Genomic DNA, 14,643 nt, shown 5'->3' with positions numbered 1-14,643 from the left:
TCTTCTTACTCTTTGATGTAAACTGGCCTTTTCTTACTCTTTGATGTAAACTGACGTCTACTCACTCTTTGATGTAAACTGACGTCTTCTTACTCTTTGATGTACACTGACGTCTTCTCACTCTTTGATGTAAACTGACGTCTTCTTACTCTTTGATGTAAACTGACGTCTTCTCACTCTTTGATGTAAACTGACGTCTTCTTACTCTTTGATGTAAACTGACATCTTCTTACTCTTTGATGTAAACTGGCCTCTTCTCACTCTTTGATGTAAACTGACATCTTCTCACTCTTTGATGTAAACTGGCCTTTTCTTACTCTTTGATGTAAACTGACCCCTTCTTACTCTTTGATGTAAACTGACGCCTTCTTACTCTTTGATGTAAACTGACGTCTACTTACTCTTTGATGTAAACTGGCCTCTTCTTACTCTTTGATGTAAACTGGCCTCTTCTCACTCTTTGATGTAAACTGGCCTCTTCTCACTCTTTGATGTAAACTGACGTCTTCTCACTCTTTGATGTAAACTGGCCTCTTCTTACTCTTTGATGTAAACTGACGTCTTCTTACTCTTTGATGTAAACTGACGTCTTCTTACTCACTGACGTCTTCTCTCACTCTTTGATGTAAACTGACGTCTTCTCACTCTTTGATGTAAACTGACGTCTTCTTACTCTTTGATGTAAACTGGCCTCTTCTTACTCTTTGATGTAAACTGACGTCTTCTCACTCTTTGATGTAAACTGACGTCTTCTTACTCTTTGATGTAAACTGACGTCTTCTCACTCTTTGATGTAAACTGACGTCTTCTCACTCTTTGATGTAAACTGACGTCTTCTTACTCTTTGATGTAAACTGACGTCTTCTTACTCTTTGATGTAAACTGGCCTCTTCTTACTCTTTGATGTAAACTGACGTCTTCTTACTCTTTGATGTAAACTGACGTCTTCTTTACTCTTTGATGTAAACTGCTGACGTCTTCTTACTCTTTTTGATGTAAACTGACGTCTTCTTACTCTTTGATGTAAACTGGCGTCTTCTTACTCTTGATGTAAACTGACGTCTTCTTACTCTTTGATGTAAACTGACGTCTTCTTACTCTTTGATGTAAACTGACGTCTTCTTACTCTTTGATGTAAACTGACTCTTCTTACTCTTTGATGTAAACGTCTTCTCACTCTTTTGATGTAAACTGGCCTCTTCTTACTCTTTGATGTAAACTGACGTCTTCTCACTCTTTGATGTAAACTGACGTCTTCTTACTCTTTGATGTAAACTGACGTCTTCTTGACTCTTCTTACTCTTTGATGTAAACTGGCCTCTTCTTACTCTTTGATGTAAACTGACGTCTTCTTACTCTTTGATGTAAACTGACGTCTTCTTACTCTTTGATGTAAACTGGCCTCTTCTCACTCTTTGATGTAAACTGACGTCTTCTTTACTCTTTGATGTAAACTGACGTCTTCTGATGTAAACTGACGCTTCTTACTCTTTGATGTAAACTGACGTCTTCTTACTCTTTGATGTAAACTGGCGTCTTCTTACTCTTTGATGTAAACTGACGTCTTCTCACTCTTTTGATGTAAACTGGCCTCTTCTTACTCTTTGATGTAAACTGACGTCTTCTTACTCTTTGATGTAAACTGACGTCTTCTTACTCTTTGATGTAAACTGACGTCTTCTCACTCTTTGATGTAAACTGACGTCTTCTCACTCTTTGATGTAAACTGACGTCTTCTTACTCTTTGATGTAAACTGACGTCTTCTTACTCTTTGATGTAAACTGACGTCTTCTCACTCTTTGATGTAAACTGACGTCTTCTTTACTCTTTGATGTAAACTGACGTCTTCTCACTCTTGATGTAAACTGACGTCTTCTCACTCTTTGATGTAAACTGACGTCTTCTTTGATGTAAACTGACGTCTTCTTACTCTTTGATGTAAACTGGCCTCTTCTTACTCTTTGATGTAAACTGACCTCTTCTTACTCTTTGATGTAAACTGACGTCTTCTTACTCTTTGATGTAAACTGGCCTCTTCTCTCTCTTTGATGTAAACTGACGTCTTCTTACTCTTTGATGTAAACTGGCCTCTTCTTACTCTTTGATGTAAACTGGCCTCTTCTTACTTCTCTTCTTACTCTTTGATGTAAACTGACGTCTTCTCTTCTCACTCTTTGATGTAAACTGGCCTCTTCTTACTCTTTGATGTAAACTGACGTCTTCTTACTCTTTGATGTAAACTGGCCTCTTCTTACTCTTTGATGTAAACTGACGCCTTCTTACTCTTTGATGTAAACTGACGCCTTCTTACTCTTTGATGTAAACTGACGCCTTCTTACTCTTTGATGTAAACTGACGCCTTCTTACTCTTCTGATGTAAACTGACGCCTTCTTACTCTTTGATGTAAACTGGCTACTTCTTTCACTTGGGTGGAAACGGACGTCTTCTTGCACGCTTTGATGTATACAGACGTTTACTTACACTGTTGATGTAAATTGATGTATTCTTACGCTGTTCATGTAAACGGACGTCTTCTTGTTGGTTGGTTTCTTTGTTGTTTAACGCCGCACTCAGCAATATTCCAGCTATATGGCGGAGGTCTGTAAATGATCGAATCTGGACCAGTGATCAACAGCATTAACATCGATCTACGCAACTGGGATACAATGACATGTGTCAAGCAAGTCACATGACCACCCGATCACATTAGTCGCCTTTTACGACAAGTATGGGTCTCGGAAAACAAATTCTAACCCGGATTTTCCCGGGTGCACTGTTCCTGTAATTTGACGTCTTCTTAAGGCAGTGATGTAAACTGACGTCCTCCTACACAAGTCACGTTTCTGAAAACCAATTCTAACCCTGATCTTCCCGGGTGCACTGTTCATGTAAATGACGTCTTCTTAAGACAGTGATATAAATTGACGTCCTCCTACACAAGTGATGATAGTATTACACGGGGCGTCCTCATCCACTTGCCAATCACCAGGTTCGCTTCTTGTTTAGCTATTCACAAATTGCAGAACATATTTCACTTGTAGTATAATTCGTTCGTGGCTCTGTCATGTTGGTGTGCAAAATACGTTAAAAAAGGGACACCATTATAAACTTGTTTCGTGTACCAATAGAACATTTATTCCACTTACTACACTTTAAAAATTCAGTTTTTGAAAGTGAAAAAGACACTTGTTTCATGCTATAGCATGGTTAAACTTGCTAAACTCACGTGATCTGACATCCTGGAGAACTATATGTATTTTGCAAGTGATTTGTCTATCATGGCGGAATGAGTTCCATAATATACTAGGCACATAAAGAAACTGTGCATACAAAAATTTAATATCTAAATTTATCAAACCTGTGTAGACACATAAGGATTGAAACTCAGAGATTAGTGACATGTATCCAACATGCATGCACGTGCCACGTTCCGTGACGTCAGTGGGTTCGACCTTGAGACGTGCAATTCTTTGTTGCACGTGCATTCCGGGAAAGAGAAACAGAGCAAATGAATGCCACACAATACTGTCACTTTGGAAAGCTCAACCCCTGCCCTTGCGATCGTTAAAAAAATTAAACGGTTATTGAAACGCATAGCATGCCAAGGCTCACGTCTGCACAACGTCATGAGGCCATTGGGATGGTCCGTGGGGGGGAATGTCTCAACGACAAGTGGCTGCACATTTCCACTGCCACCGGAACACCATTTCTGCACTGGTGAGACGCTACCAGAACACAAATGACGTCATCGATCAGCCACGTTCTGGACGTCCACGTGTAACAACGCCAAGACAGGACATATGGATAAGGGTGACCCATCTTCGCCACAGGTATCAGACTGCAGTGATGACTGCCCGAACCATCCCCCAGGACTTCGCCGTATCCACCCCAACACAGTTCGACAACGTTTACGTCATCACGGGATCAGACAACGACGTCCCGCCATACGGCCTATCCTGACATAACGTCATCGACAAGCTCGCCGAATGTGGTGCCGAAATCATGTCCGCAGACCCTTGTTTTGGTGGAGAAATGTTGTTTTTACAGATGAGTCCAGGTTTAACATTTCCCATAGTGATGGACGTCAACGTGCCTATAGACGCGTGGGACAACGTTATGCACAGGCCTGTGTCTTGGAGAGGAATCACTTTGGTGGTGGTTCCGTGATGATTTGGGGTGGATTTAACAGCACGCCAAAGAACTCCTTTGGTGATTGTTCAGGGCAACTTAACTGGTGTGGGCTACAGGGATCAGATTCTTCGACCTGCGGCAATTCCTTTTCTGCAACGTCATGGCCCTGGGTTAACATTCCAACAGGACAATGCCCGCCCTCATACGGCAAGGGTTGCTATGGATTTCTTGCAACACTACAACGTTGACTTACTGCCTTGGCCTGCAAATTCACCGGATCTCTCCCCGATAGAGCATGTTTGGGACGAGATGGATCGACGTCTACGCCGTTTTCCTCATCCGCCAGATAACGTCCTTGAACTTGCAACAGAACTTGAGAGAATCAGGCGTGACATCCCACAAGCCTTCCTTGCACGTTTGATAGGCTCTATGTGTCGTCGATGCACTGCTGTTCTCAATGCCGATGGTGGACATACCCGTTATTGAGCTTGTGACATGGTCGTTTGACCCCTGTCCCGCTTGTGGACTCGTGACGTCATTGTGATTGACTTTTCATTTGAAATTCTCCCGACTTGTTATGGTCTCATGATCCCTCCATTAAAGTTTATATGTACCTTTGACATTGTTATCGTACTTATCAACTGGGATAATATATTGACAATGCACAGTTTCTTTATGTGGCTAGTATACATTGAGAGTGTTCCTTGATCTAAAGATACACCATGATATGACACTCAGATGTAAGTTCGATGGGCAATTTTCGAAACGTTATACGATATCAAACAGAAACTTGTGCTCATTAGCAATATCTTGGGTCATTTGTGAAGATTTCGAAACTGGTATCATTATCGAGTTACACGCATAACGTTGGTCAAATAGTACATTTTACAATGGATGAGAGTACTGATACATTTTTATATTATTGTTGTTATTTTTGTAAACTCTCAGTTTCAATTTAGAGTCGATATTCAATGTGAAGCGAGAACATGGTTCTTTGTTGTTGGACCAAAGTGGATTGTTTCAACAGACAATAACAGAGAAGTCATAGTTCATCATTTTAGTGAGCGTGGATGGTGTAAGAAAAATAATATATTCTCATCGGGAATGCTGTACTATGTGTTTTTCGGACACATTGCGGCAGTTATCATCATGCACAGTGAAGACTGGTTAAATATATTATACAATGCTGCAGTGGTCATCACGTTGTAACAGACACACGCAAGGTGGAGGTTGGTTTAATATGTTTTACAATGCTGTACTTATCACCACAGACAATTGGAAAAGTGTTAATCAATATGTTATACAATGGCGTAGATGTGAGTCCGAGATTCCAGAGTTGTCATTCGGTTGGATAGAGGACAGTATCGACACTAATACTGTTGATCCATGAATGCTACGAGTGCCTGAAGAGATCTGCCAATAAGTACAAAGGAGGTAAAGTACAATATGTCACTTGCTTTAGGCACGACCAGGGGTAACATATCTGCAGGTATCAGCTATCCTCTGTTGAAGTAAACATTTACTGCCCAGCATTGACTCCAATAACCATTCTTGCGGACATGGAGTCAGATTTAAGCACTGTCATCCCTGCCCGTGCCACTGCCATCTGTGATCGACGACTCGCCACAAGGAACATAGACTCGCCACTTAGACACTACAGTTCTGAAGGAATGAGCTGGACACGACAACGGTTTCAGCTTGTTGATTTCCAAGGCTTAGAATCCCTGGTCAGATACGCTCCAAGATCATCATCTTTAGACGATTAAGTAGACGCAACTAACTTTGTAGCCATGGATGAGTTGTGGTTCATTATTAAGAGACAAAGACAACACAACAATCAGGCCAGTGGGAATATCTGACGTGTTGTCCAAAGACGAAGGCATCTTGCCATCTGGCTTCGGTTCCCTTGGATTCCATTGAAATCCTTCTTGTTGATTAAAAGCCTACTTCCCGAAAGGTCACTCTGATAATGGCCAATATATCTGCTTAGGAAGCTGCTTGACATTATCAAGACGTGGGAAACTCACACTGGTGTGTTGTCACAACGGGGCAGTGCACCTGTGCACAAGTCGCCACGTGTGTTGTCGCCATGACTACAGTGCATAACTGTCGCTTTGAATTCACTGAATATCATCCAACCAACAGTCAAGACAGTCACAGATTGTTCGGCTCAGAATCTTTAAGAGTTTGCTGCTTGACTTTCTCGTTGGGGAAGTTTATGAACCATCTCCTTTCTCCTTTCTGATGTGAATATGCCAAAGTCAGTTGATCAGTTCATCGTGCTGATGAATAGTAGTGTGTGTTTGTGTGTATGTATGTTTGTGTGTGTGTGTGTGTGTGTGTGTGTGTGTGTGTGTGTGTGTGTGTGTGTGCGCGCATGTGTGTGCGTGTGTCTGTGTGTGTGGTGCTTACTATTAGATCCAACTTCATTTGGTGGTTTCGCCTACAGTTTGGCAGACATATCCGCCCACTAACTAATCTTCTTGTTGCAGGCACGACCACCATACTGACCATGACCTTCCTTGCCCTGGAGAACCGCGACGACCTTCCCCACGTGGCGTACTACACGGCACTGGACATCTACGTCGTCATGTGCTTCCTGTTTGTCATGGCGTCCATTGTCCAGTTTGCCGCTGTCCACTATTTTACAAAATACAGTACCGACGACAGGGAGATGTTGAGTGACGACAGCGAGGGAGAGGTAAGAAAGAGGGAGAGAGAGAGAGAACTCACCCGCCGCGACAAAACTGGAATACTGTTCAAAGCGGCATTGAACCCAAATCGCTACAAAACAGGTATATTTCTGTTGTGTTCGCTTATAATGTAAGTTCATAAACAAAGTCGATCACCGGATTGTCTGGTTCAGACTCGATTATTGTTAAACCGCGCCGTATAGCTAGAATATTGCTGTGCGGCGTTTAACAACAAACAACATGTACAAAGTTGTTGTATTTTGTTGTTCCGTGTATATATTTAACAAACTTTAATCCGTTGTCGCACCCATAACTAAATGACTTGCTTTTGTATTCAGCTTGAAGAGAGTTATCTCCCTTCTTCCACAACAGCTGGCGGTGTATTCACAGAAGGCGGCTGCAACAGGTGTTTACAATGCCTTACAAAATGGGGCAAGTGTATTCTCGACAAGAGGAACAGAAAGTTTAACAAGCATGTTCGGAATGCACTCGGACTGAATAGTGTCAGTAAAATAGACAAAGTGGCCAGATTTCTTTTTCCTGCAGCGTTCATCGCCATCAATATTTTCTATTGGGTAACCTATCTACCGGCGTGAAGTTTCAAGTCTCAAGTAAGGATTTGGAGTGTCGAGTGCAGCCTTCTGACGTCATTCTGGGGACAAATCAAGTGCACGACGAAATGTGAAATTATGTTCTGACGTTCTTATACTTCCTTTTGTATATAAGTGTGTCCAATTACCGAAACAAGGAAACTGTCCAACAATTTGTAATGTTCTTGCATTATATATTGTGAAATAGAAAACGCTTGTGAGAAGTACAGCAGTTATAATGGATATTTTATTATGTTGTTGTTTTTATAGTGTTATTATCAACCAAAGTGAACGTGCTTTGAAGACCCGTGTGGGAGAAGCACGTGATTTATGACGTTGATGACGCCATTTGTGCCCAGCCAATCTGTTGAATAGTAGTTGTATGGCTATTACCTGTCATATAAAATCGGACTAAAACAAACTGTTACATATGAAATGGGTGTGAAGGACATGTTAGCAAGTCTTCTTCTCATGCTAACCTATGAGTCTTACGTTCTGACACAAGAAGCGGATAGATTTGACTCCTTCATGATGATACCTGTTGTAAGGAAATGCATTTTCTAACAACACATCAACTAAATGTAGGTCCAACTGATAATTTGTGTTCTTGAAAATATAATGATAACATAAGTATAATAATCCTTGAATGTACATTACGTCTAAGTCTTACTGCGGGTGTGTGTCGTATTGAAAAAGTAAGGTAATTTTGCCACAGAAAACACCATCCTCTTGACTATTTAAATGATCAGCACTTAAGCAATAAATAATAATATATTTGCTTGAAATGTGCCGTTTGAAAAGTTGTTTTAAAGGAGATACTTGTTATGGTACGTGCTGAGTCGTGAAATGCTTAAACCATAACACTTGTTTTTCTTAAACTTAATCTGAAACATTACTTCACTCGTACGTAAAATGACAAAAATAATTACCAATAAATTGCAAATTGTGAATTTGGTCCATGCTAATTTATTTGAATTTGTTGTAATTATGCCAAAATATGATTTACCGAATTGATAAAAAAATTATTACAATATTGAACCAACACGCTGACACCTTATTGTAAGCATAGGTGACAGTTTGCACTGGTTTAGAAGCGAGTGTGTTGACGGCTTGTCCTTTCCATTGTTTGCTGAGGTGGCCGGTGTAGGGGATGATGGTACTTGAGGATGTTCATTTACTGCCGCTTATGGCGATGTAGGCTGGTCATGAAGCTGTCTGGTAGTCCTATGTCACTTGGCACCAGGACAATATACTGACCTTCACACAGGTATATTCTATACTTGAGTGTGTATCAGTGTATCAAATGCAGTGTAATCATAGGTGACTTTTCACTGAGACCAGCCTCCTACCAATTGCGATTACAAATATAATCAAGGGGGTTGTCCAAACATATGCCAAATAATGGGAGCCGCGGTGGCTGAGCTTGCGTGCTGGCGATATGTGCCTGAGGGTGTGGGTTCGCATCACAGATGGGACTCAACCCAACAAAGTACTAGAATCTGAACTTTACTAAGAACGTGTAATCCCAAATATAACATACGTTAAACCTATAGTTGAGGGCATCTAGGACAATATGTTCTCCCATCTCCGGCGACCGTCTATGCCAACAGCACAAAACTCAAGAACAACATTCCCATCCCAGGAACTCACATCAGCTTTACTTTTCCCACTGAAAAATGTGAAAAATAAGACAGGGAGTGCTGAACATTTGCACATATGGACGAAACACTTCTTTATGACCTTGAGTCACAAGGTCGTAAAGAAGTGTTTCGTCCATATGTGTAAGTTTTCAGCACTCCCTGTCTTATAATTAGGAGTTTAATCTCAGAAGATAACAATTGTTTAGGTATAAGATATTAATTCCATGAAAAACATGTATTGTTATCTTCCTCACACTGTCGCTATCGGCTCCTGCGTATGTGACAGATGTGTCGCCCTCGTCCGATAGTTCTGTAGATTGTAGCTCACCTAGTCTATATGGGAGCAGGACCTAACGTATGTGTGACACACAACACTTCGCTGTGTAGAGTTGTGCTTTGATCGGTTTTGATATACATTCGCCTTGATTATGACCATATCAGGGCTGTTTTTCTATGAAAAGAGAGGTTTGGATATTACTGAGATCTTCAATGACTTTTAATTTGCTCTCTCGAATGTAGTGATTATGAACGAAGATACAGATCCTCGTGATTTCTTTATTACATAATCATTCACTGAAGGCTGACAGAGGTCGGCTAGGAGTATTGGTATGCATGGAAAATATGGTATATGTATTTTGCATGAGGAGCAGCAACAAGCACGATCCCCGCGAAGGAAACAAACCTAGACGACAGTCCAGATCAATGTATATTTATTTAGAATGTGTTATCTCAGCCTTGGATTTAGCCGATAATCTTCGAAATAGCTCCATAGAACGGCCATGTATACTTCAGTCCATTGATGGCATGAATGACGCCATTAGTTGCAAGCCAATCCTGGTTCACCACACCTCCTTCAAACGGTGTAATCCAGAACTGATGGTGACCTGTTAAAATTAAAGCGAGTGAGTGAGTGAGTGAGTGATTAGGAGACTGAGGGAGTGAATCCATCTCTCTCTATATATCGGCGTGCCAACTTGATGTGCAGTGTAACTCGATGTTTTGCAGATCATCTTGTTGAAACCAACGATGACAATTAAGGTGCTCACAAACCAATAAACATAATCGGTGTTTGTACCAATCATCGCGTCCGCCCGGAGAGCGGAAGGTCGCGGCTTCGATCCCCGGCCGCATCATACCAAAAGACGTTAAAATATGGTTCTTGTTGGTCCCTGGCTGGCGCTCGACATTATTGGGTACAACAAGGACTGGTCGGCTCGGAGTCAGTATAATGTATCTAAGTGGGGTATTCATGTTTAACCGCGGCATGGTATCTCAGTGAGCTAGTACTATAAAACCAGCTTAAGTCTGGGTTATTCAAACAGACCCACATACACACGCATGCACGTCGTCATATGAGCGAAATATTCTTAACTACAACGTTAAACCCCACATCCCCTCACCGTACCAATTACCAACCTTTTTTGGCACATCCAAGGGAAGCAGCTTGCCATTGGCATAGTGACGCTTTCGATCACCGCCAATATAATTACTTTGGACATATGTAATGGCGCTGATCCAAGGGGTGCGAGGGTGCGGATTTTCCCGAGAAGCACTTCCCCCAAACCTTTGGACTTCATGATTTATGTGCAACACACACACACACACACACACACACACACACACACACACACACACACACACACACACACACACACACACACACACACACACACACACACACACACACACACACACACACACACACACACACACACACACACACACACACACCGTTCTCCCAAATACTGGATCCGCCCCTGTCCCAGCAATGAAATAATGAAGTTAACACTTGCCCCATTCGTGGACAGTGAGGGTGTTGTCGTATTTGGTGTTGTCGTCGTGGATGTTCTCTTTGTCATACCATCCATAAGTGTAGATGGTGCCAGGCAGGAGGTGGAATTCCACCAGTGCTGGGAGTGGGCGAAAATACAAGTCAGTGAAGAGTAGAAAATGTATCTATTTTTGAAACAACACGCTTTTTTTCAGAAGGTATAAAAATGTCATGGTTCATGAATGATTCTTACAGGTTAGGTAGGCATTAGCGAACAGTGTTGTAGAAGAAGGCATGTCATATCACTCATCTTGCAGCAAAGGAATGTTTATGAAGAAAGCATCTCTCACCTTAAAGGTAGTTTAAAACGTATCACTCACCGAAGAGAAATTCAATGGTAATGTTGTTGAACAAAGCATTGCTCACCTCTTCTTTCAGTGGCATTTTAGAAGTTGGGAAGTACAATATAGAGCACACTTTATGGAGTCCGCATAAACGAATAAAAGAAGTTGTTATCCATAAAGTTTATTCTATATCGCTCACCTCGCAGGATGGTAATGGCGTTGCACAAAGCATCGCTCACCTCTCACAATGGTAATGTTGTTGAAGAATGCATCACTCACCGAAGAGAATGGTAATGTTTTTGAAGAATGCATCACTCACCGAAGAGAATGGTAAATTAAATGTTTTTGAAAAAAAGATTTCACACCTGGCAGAGTGGTAATGTTGTTGAAGAAAGCTTTGCTCACCTTTCAGAAGGATAATGGTGTTGAAGAAAGCATCACTCACCTTTCATTAGTGGTACGTTGTTAAATATAGCATCCGTCCTATTTTTAGCCATTTTATCAAATGCATCATCAGTGGGAGCAAGGACTGTGATGTTGTCTCCTGTGTAGAAAACGTTCAACAATTATTCGGAATTATATTTAATTTCCATTGAATTTGAACTGTTAAATAAATATCATTGTCACCTGTGTACGTGAACACAGAGAATTGTCAAATATAAAACATTTACTTGCATACGTGAACACATATTGTCATGTAAAGTTTACCTGCGGTGAGGAGAGTTGAAATGGGGTTTAACGTCGTACTTAAGAATATTTCGCTCATATGACGACGTACATGCGTGCGTATGTGTGGCTGCCTGTACTTGCCCAGACAAGCTGGTTTTATAGTGGTAGCTCACTGAGATACCATGCAGCAGTTAAGCATGAATACTCTACTCAGAAACATTATACTGACTCCGAGCCGACCAGTCCTTGTTATACCCATTAATGCCGAGTGCCAGGCAGGGACCAACAAGTAGCATATTTTAACGTCTTTTGGTATGACGCGGCCGGGGATCGAACCCGCGACCTTCCGCTCTCCGGGCAGACGCTCTAACCACTAAACTAAGGAAGCGGTTAGTTTGTCTGTGTACTGAACGTAGCATAGCAATGTTACACACAATTTCAAACTAGCTCATAAACACCGACTTACATATGTTAATGATATTTAACGTTAACAACAGTGCTTCAAATCCAGGTAATTCCAGAGTGAGGACTCTCAAACCTTTAAGTGTGTTCGTCATTCCCGACAAGGCGATAGCAGTGAGAAATTTGGAGTACTTGGAGTCCTGTTGTAGACTTTGGACAATATCACTACTCGGCGGTGTCAAGGGAGAGCTCAGCAGATAAATATGTCCATTGGAGACACTCAGGTTGGATTCCTGCATGACCACGCCGTTGACAACAGTCACCTGTATGCAAGACAAACTGCGTACATTTAACATTAAACACAAATATGGTGAGGAAAAATAAATACAGACAAACAATGAAGTTATAATCAAACAGATTTATGGTATGGCTTCAAAACACGTTTAACACTCTAGACGCTAGTGACGTACATGGTTGTGTGGGTAGGTGACCAGGCGAACAGGTTTTGACGCCAGAGTGTTGACTTTCTCCCCTTTCCACTGTCTCTGTGTGTTCCCAGTGTACGGTGCGATGTAATACCTGACCATGGCCTTCAACTGGGGCAGGTTCTGCTGTTGGTACAGCTGCGAAATCACATCTGGAGGTAGAGTTTGCAGTGCCGTGTCTGTCGGGGCGAAGACGGTGTATTTTCCTTCAGAACGAAAAGAGTTTACGTCATTTGAGATTTGTCTTTTGAGCTCTGGGAAAGAGCAACGGTCAACGAAAACTCTTACGACGAACATGAATTGCTTCTGGAGCTATTACAACCTGGAGTCCCCTCATTTTGTCATTGGTTGTTGATTTGTTTCAGGGTTGGTCAAGCCACTGCAAGTATGTTTCAGCAGACAATCCAGACTAATTATTCTTTAATGCTGACGTTTTATGGTATGAGAAACAGTGTTGAACGTTTCGAACCTTGGCTGATGAACTATAGACAGGTAGACAACAGGAACGAGTAATCTTTCAGCCGTATCAGCAATGTTGCAGCTCGTCCGTGGTAGCAAAACCGGGCAAGATGTTTTCCCTATACAAACTTACTGTATGTGAATACAACTAGCTTGTCTTGAAACGTGTTAGTCAATATATACTTAAAATTGAAAACTTGACACTTATAAAGTTCGACATTTTTCTTTATCTGTTTAATCAAATAAATTTACAAGTATATTAAACAGTAGTAAACAGTTTGAATGCTTTAATTTCGTGAAATTGTAAGTTCACGTGCAAACCTTGACTTTGTAGCCTATAAAGATGTTCTGTGCACGGTTTACAACTAAAATTGTTGTCTTAAACCTAATATTAAAAACCTTGTCCAAAACATCCCGAGTGGCAAGTGTTCAGTTTTGATCAGTATAATTTAAACCTAAGACGAATGAAAAGTGCGAATCCTGGCACGGCTCATGGACACAACTCTGAAAGTGAGATGCGATAAGCTAGTAAAACATTGACATGTTTGTGCATACATACATACCCGAGCTAAGGAGACTCTGAAGACCGGCTCTTCGCACAAGACTTGTGAACGACATGATGTCGTATCTAGAACTCAGTGCATCCATGATGGTTCTTGCAGCAACATCACAGACGCCAAACAGAAGCAGTCCACACACGAAGTACAGCTTCATTGCTCCACCATGTAAGTTACCCTTGAAACATACATATTGAATAGGTATCGTCTTTACCTCTGACTGACGTACCAATAGCCAATTTGTCCAAAACAATTTAGTGTTACAAATAGTTTGTTCATACTGAAATTTCAAGAATTCATAAATTTTATTCTAGTTATTTCATGCGTTTTTCGACCTATGAAATCGCGCAAATGGGCCTGAGATGTTTCGATTCTGGGGCATATTGTGTCACTCAGCTATATACCGGGTATATAATTATCATATTCCGTCGATCTTTAAACGAATCAAGTCTGGACAGTGAACCAAGTCGCGGATGTTATGAGCAACTGTCGAAGCAGTTGTATGGTAACGCGCAATTAGCGAATCGCCAAACCTGATTACCTGTCAATGGCACGATCATCATAGATTGCTTAAGGTCTAATCTAATTCGGCGGATGGAAATACATCAGCCTCAAATTTGAATTTGATTGAAATACCTCTGTAAATGCTAAATTAATTAAATACATACTTCATTTTTAGTGAAATATGAAGTTTAGATTACTCACCTCAGACCTGTGGGCTTCACCCACCCTCCCGTGTTAATATAGGCTCATGCTATCATCGGGAATGTGGGGTTATCGTGGGTTGAACTTGGGCGTGGAAACCAAGATTTGCAGTACATGTAATCAGCTTAAAGGACTATATTTACAAGAGTACGTTTCCATATCTTTCACTATTTATCATGTAAAGCATTTGTGATA

General features: G+C 41.3%; 2 protein-coding genes across 3 annotated transcripts in view; one reads left to right on the top strand and one right to left on the bottom strand.

Moving 5' to 3' along the window:
• Nucleotides 1-7,659, top strand: part of LOC124262895 (gamma-aminobutyric acid receptor alpha-like) — a 125,230-nt gene extending 117,571 nt beyond the window's left edge. For both annotated transcript variants that reach the window (XM_046697489.1, XM_046697488.1), the window contains exons 9-10: nucleotides 6,626-6,834; nucleotides 7,165-7,659. In XM_046697489.1, coding sequence (XP_046553445.1) covers nucleotides 6,626-6,834; nucleotides 7,165-7,422 — 467 coding nt within the window. In that variant the 3' untranslated portion in view covers nucleotides 7,423-7,659. The remainder of the gene's footprint in view (nucleotides 1-6,625; nucleotides 6,835-7,164) is intronic.
• Nucleotides 7,660-9,749: 2,090 nt separating this feature from the next.
• On the bottom strand, nucleotides 9,750-13,946 carry LOC124262858 (periostin-like). The gene is made up of 6 exons (XM_046697439.1): nucleotides 13,750-13,946; nucleotides 12,713-12,933; nucleotides 12,379-12,565; nucleotides 11,617-11,715; nucleotides 10,850-10,966; nucleotides 9,750-9,940 (listed from the first exon to the last, which is right to left on the bottom strand). The coding sequence occupies exons 1-6, from the start codon at nucleotides 13,898-13,900 to the stop codon at nucleotides 9,798-9,800; spliced, it is 918 nt and encodes a 305-aa protein (XP_046553395.1). The 5' UTR covers nucleotides 13,901-13,946; the 3' UTR covers nucleotides 9,750-9,797.
• Between the last annotated feature and the right edge of the window lie 697 nt (nucleotides 13,947-14,643).

Source organism: Haliotis rubra, unplaced genomic scaffold (assembly GCF_003918875.1).
Source record: "Haliotis rubra isolate DU_JTF1 unplaced genomic scaffold, ASM391887v1 Scf86, whole genome shotgun sequence".
Taxonomy (NCBI): domain Eukaryota; kingdom Metazoa; phylum Mollusca; class Gastropoda; order Lepetellida; family Haliotidae; genus Haliotis; species Haliotis rubra.
The sequence above is the reverse complement of the archived record's forward strand: the minus strand, read 5'-3'. Positions and strand labels throughout refer to the sequence as shown.

Coding starts and splice junctions, on each gene's coding strand:
- LOC124262858 (XM_046697439.1), bottom strand. CDS start 13,900: ATGAAGCTGTACTTCGTGTGTGGACTGCTTCTGTTTGGCGTCTGTGAT. Junction 11,716..12,378: donor AATGACGAACACACTTAAAG/GTTTGAGAGTCC, acceptor TTTTCTACACAG/GAGACAACATCACAGTCCTT. Junction 9,941..10,849: donor CCTCACTGTCCACGAATGGG/GCAAGTGTTAAC, acceptor TAATTTTAACAG/GTCACCATCAGTTCTGGATT.